The sequence below is a fragment of the Octodon degus genome, unplaced genomic scaffold (assembly GCF_000260255.1).
Source record: "Octodon degus isolate 3935 unplaced genomic scaffold, OctDeg1.0 scaffold00124, whole genome shotgun sequence".
Taxonomy (NCBI): Eukaryota; Metazoa; Chordata; class Mammalia; order Rodentia; family Octodontidae; genus Octodon; species Octodon degus.
Genome location: NW_004524700.1, coordinates 1,970,705 through 1,975,588, shown reverse-complemented (window position 1 = coordinate 1,975,588; position 4,884 = coordinate 1,970,705). Strand labels below are relative to the sequence as shown.

The following is a 4,884-nucleotide window of genomic DNA, read 5'->3' as shown; positions in this document are numbered from 1 at the left end:
ATCAATGTGTGGTACAATGTGTGGTACAATTATTTTTAATTGATTTTACAATCAATTAAAAATAATTGAAATTACAATCTCTTAGAAAGTATCTCTTGTATAAACTTAAAGTGTATCAGTTATTTCCAGTAGCATTTTCAAAAGTAAATTCTTTGAAGTTTTTTTCCTGGAGAGATCAGTGGCTAGCTTTAACATTTGCATAAATATTTGTATGGGATATTCAATTTCCACAGATATATCATTTTCCAATCCTATATACTAGAAGCATGGAAAGTCTTTGTGTGATAAATTGAATTAATATGGAAAGAACTATTCTCAGTGTCTTTTAAGAAAGTCATTTTAATGTTCTTTAGTCTTGGTTCTAGTAAATTAAATAGCAGATTTGTAACGAAGGGATTTCATTATACATTTATGGAAGAAACATTTGAAAAGGGTAACATTTATAAATATAAGGTCAATATGTATTTTTAAAATACTTTAATATATCACTACAGATAAGGAGTTTTTTTTTAAACTATTGAAATTTGACATAAATAAGTTCTGGTCTCTGGCTGCAATAAAATTCCTTGTGAGGAAAAATATGAGACCCTATTTTGTGTTATTCTAGACATACATTATTCTCCTTTCTATTGCATTATTTCCTGAGAAAGCTTCCAGTTTCTAAAAATCAAATTTAGGGGGCCTGCCAGTTGTTTAAGCACCTGCTTATGCAAACACAGTCAGGCGCAGGATACCGTGGTTCAATCCCCAGCTCCACATGCCTTACCAGACCGCCCTTAAGGCAGCCTGACCTGGCCCCCTCCCAAAAAAAAATCAAGTTTAATGTTGCTTAGTGCCTTTTGTAATCTTAGGATAACTATATAAAATGATATAATTGCATAGAAGAAATAAAATTTATTTTGGAATCTAAAAATTAGTGAAAAGTAATCCTGAAAAAGTCTAAGCATTAACTTTTTTGACAAAGTTTAACTTGGTAAGATCTTTTGAACTTTAATAGCTCTTGAGGGTATATATTCTTGCTAGTTCAAAAATAGCAAAAACATTTTAACTGCTACCAAACTTTTTTTAGCATTCCCATAGCTGCAGAATTCTTAGCTGTTTAGAAGTCTAAATAAGGCTCTGAGGCAGTCAGTGCTCACGAGAGTTCAGTGACCACTTTAGTAGAAGAGGCTTGCTGCCCGTGGAAAATGGGAAAGTGTAGTGAGGCCAATGCAGAAAAGTTGTTGAAACCAAATAGAATATGAGTTTTTATTGCCAGATCACATATTTTTAGAATGGCTAATATTATCTTTTTTTTTTTTTTAATTTTTTTTTATTTATTATTAGAGAGAGAGAGAGAGAGAGAGAGAGAGAGAGAGGGTGGTGTGTGTGTGGCCAGCTCAGCCCACCAGGGGGCGGGGCCGGCTGGCATGTGGTGCTGGGGGATTGAACCGCGGTCCCTGATGCCTTGCCAAGCTTGTTCTAAGTAGGTGCTTTAGACCACTGAGCCATCTCTCCAGCCCCTAATATTATCTTAAATAGGAGAACTTTTAAAATAACAGCATTTCTAGGTAGATTATTTTTGTTCCTTTTATTTAACATAATAGTTTAGGAACTGTTATCAGTAAAGCTTAGGGGTAGGAGGATGGGATGTGTTGCTACTTAAATTCAGAGGTAGGTTTATTTTCACTTATAGGGGAAACATGATGTAGTCCTTGGTTTCTGTATTCTATAGTAAGCAAAAAGGAAAACCTACTAAAGTGAGAAGACTTCCATGTCACAGCTATTCTTCTCCTCTGTCCTGAAGTGAATCCTAACAGTGTCATTTCTTCAGTTGGTAGATGTTTGTCAATAATTTCATCATATTTTAATTTTGATTATGTTCTTTAAGACTGTCAAAAGACTTGGGGAAAATATTTCCACAAATGTGTTTAGCATTTTTCTACATTTATTTTTAATGTAGTAATGCTCTGGTAGCTAAAATATTTTATAGCATACATGAGTAAAAATGCCTGTTTTAAGGGAAAAACATGTCTCCTTTTTCAGATGCTTTGCATGCATACTTTGGGATCTGTGGCCTATCACTAATGGAGGAAAGTGGGATTTGTAAAGTCCATCCTGCTCTGAATGTAAGCACACGAACTTCTGAACGCCTTCGAGATCTCCATCAAAGCTGGCAAACCAAGGACTCCAAACAAAGCTCAGCGAATGTCCACATCTCCAAATGACTGACTTTAGATGGGGTAGGGGGGGATGGTAGCATAACTGTAGCTCAAGGTTAAAAGCCATGTATAATCAAGTGTGCTCTGTTTTTTTTTAAAGGATAGAGTTACAATCAAAGCTTGTATTGATACCACTTGATATGGTCTTGAGCCAATAACCTTTACACTAGGTTTCAAGAAAATCTTTGTGAAATTTGAACCACGGTGGATTCTGTTGTGGTTCGAACTGTTTATATTGTATTTCTAAGAAGTTCTTTGAGGAAAACAAAACTATATATGTAGGTTATCTTTTTTTAAAACTCAGTACAAATCATATCTTATAAAATGAACACAAATCTTCACGTTTACACCTCATAAAACATTGTTAATCTTCAGGTGAGCACTTAGAGTTCACCTAAAAATCTTGACTCTTGATGGTAAAAATTTGCTTTAATGACTTAATTATGTAGGATTATTCTTTGAAAACAGATGATCTTATAATGTTCTTAAAGAGGAATGGCTTATGCTTAACTGTGCCAATTAAATTAGTGTGGCCTCTATAAATGAAGGTAATAACTTCATAGGAAGAATAAATAGGCTTAACTAATATAATTTTCTAGAGAGATTGTTTTAAGAAGACTTAGGTAACATAGGAGCAAGTAACTGTAGGTGATACTAAGAATGAGAAAGTTTCATGACGTGAATGTCTTTATTTAGACATTGCTGGGTAAATATCAGCTAACTTTAAAATCTCAATCTTGAGTTGCCTTTTGTGGAGACAGAAGTGAGTGTTATCTAGAAGGAAAGACATTGGGTGTTTTTATTTTTCTGAGATTTTGATACTATAAATGTACTTTTATAACTGAGTTATTTTTAGGCATTTGGACTTTCTCTTCTTTCTAGTTCATTGCTACCAGTTTGTCAGCCACTCTAATTTCAGACTATTGGATTGAGCATCCCTAGTACAAAATCTGAAAAGATCAGAATCCAAATTTTGGCACTACAGGTAGAAAATTCCACATCTGATCTCATGTGACATACCACAATCAAAATAGAGGGGCTCTAAATGTATTACAGAAAATTGCCTTCAGCTATTCGTGTAACTAATGAGTGAAGCATGAGTTCATTTTGTATTTAGACTTGGTTTTCATATACAGGTTGTATGTATAAGCAAGTATTTGAAAATTTTAAGTTCAAAATCTGAAACATTTCTGAAATGCTCCCACACATTTTGAATAAGGGATACTCAATCTATAATAATTGTATAATTTTTTTCAAATTAAGTAAGTAACAATATGTAAATACAAAATCAGAGTCAATGAGGTAAATTCAGTGATACAGCTCCATACACAGTCATTTATATTTTTCTAATATTTCCAGATCAGTGGAAGGAAGTGTAATTTTTCAAGAGGGTAAGAACTAGGGTTTCACTTTGCTTACTGGCTTGTTTTTTGGTCTTAATTCTACAAACTAATCATACAGGAGATGGTATAAAAACCCGTCACTGGTAACCAGCTTGTCAATAAATCACATGTAACAAGTAGTGGCATTGAAAGGTTTGAGTGTGGTACTGAAATGGAGAAGAAATCTCGCTGAAAGAAGCTGGGTTTAGGTTAATAATCTTGGTAATGAATCAAAGTTGAATTATTTTACAGATATCAATGTAAAAATTATTAATATCACTAGTTATAATATTTTAATTTACTTCCTAAATTAGAGGGATAATATCCTAAAATAATCATTCTTCCCAAGGGAAATCCAGTATGCACTTAGAAAAATACTTGTTATTGACATGCTTAGTTTTAAAACTGAATTGCAGAGACTACTATTTTTTAATGTTTAATTTTTAAAAAATATTAATAGGGCTGGGATGAAGCTCAGTGGTAGAGCACTTAACCAGCATGTATGAAGCCCTGGGTTCAATTCCCAGCACTACCAGATTTTTTTTTTTCGTTACAAATCTTCCAAAGATGGGAAAAAACAGTATTAACAATATGCTATATCTCCACAGATTATTACATCTATATCTCAAACTGAATCATCATAAAATAGCATGTGTATAATGATTTTAAGAGCTATAAAGCCTTCATTATTTTTCATGACTTACCCTCTGAGATTAAAAGGTAATAAAATAAGAGTAACTATGTTTATGAATGAAAGAAAATAATTCTAGCTCAGAAGTAATTCATAAAACTTACATATTTTAAAAACCCTTGAATAGCAAAAAGAATATTAATGATAGAACTGTTCTAATAATACTTGGGAGACAAAGTTTCTTGGGAAACTTTATGGACCAGTGAATGTTCACCTTTTATAGACACGTTGACCAAAAAATTAGACCTTTATGAATTGTGGGGAAAGCTATTCTTTTTTTCTAAATACTTATTTAGAAAAAAAATATTTATTAATGAGTTATGAGCAATGTTTCACATATACTTTAGTGATATTGTCATAAGACATTTAAAATAATAATTGAATAATTCTATCCCCTACTCTGTTAACTTTACCCTTTCCCACTTTACAGTATTTTTCTTAGAACAGTAAAAGCCGTTATTAAACTCTTTACCATCTACAGTGTTCTTAGTTTTGACCTATAATATATATCTAGTTTTTGTTAGATTCTTAAATACTCATAAGTAAAATGAAGTCAAATAGATGATGCTGATGGTGGTACATAGTTTGATAACAGTTGGATCTGGAAGTA

General features: G+C 32.5%; 1 protein-coding gene across 1 annotated transcript in view; it reads left to right on the top strand.

Annotated features, from left to right (window-relative positions):
- Positions 1-4,075, top strand: part of Pggt1b (protein geranylgeranyltransferase type I subunit beta) — a 63,377-nt gene extending 59,302 nt beyond the window's left edge. Inside the window, exon 9 of the mRNA XM_023700567.1 lies at positions 2,026-4,075. Coding sequence (XP_023556335.1) covers positions 2,026-2,207 — 182 coding nt within the window. The 3' untranslated portion in view covers positions 2,208-4,075. The remainder of the gene's footprint in view (positions 1-2,025) is intronic.
- The last annotated feature ends 809 nt before the right edge of the window (positions 4,076-4,884 follow it).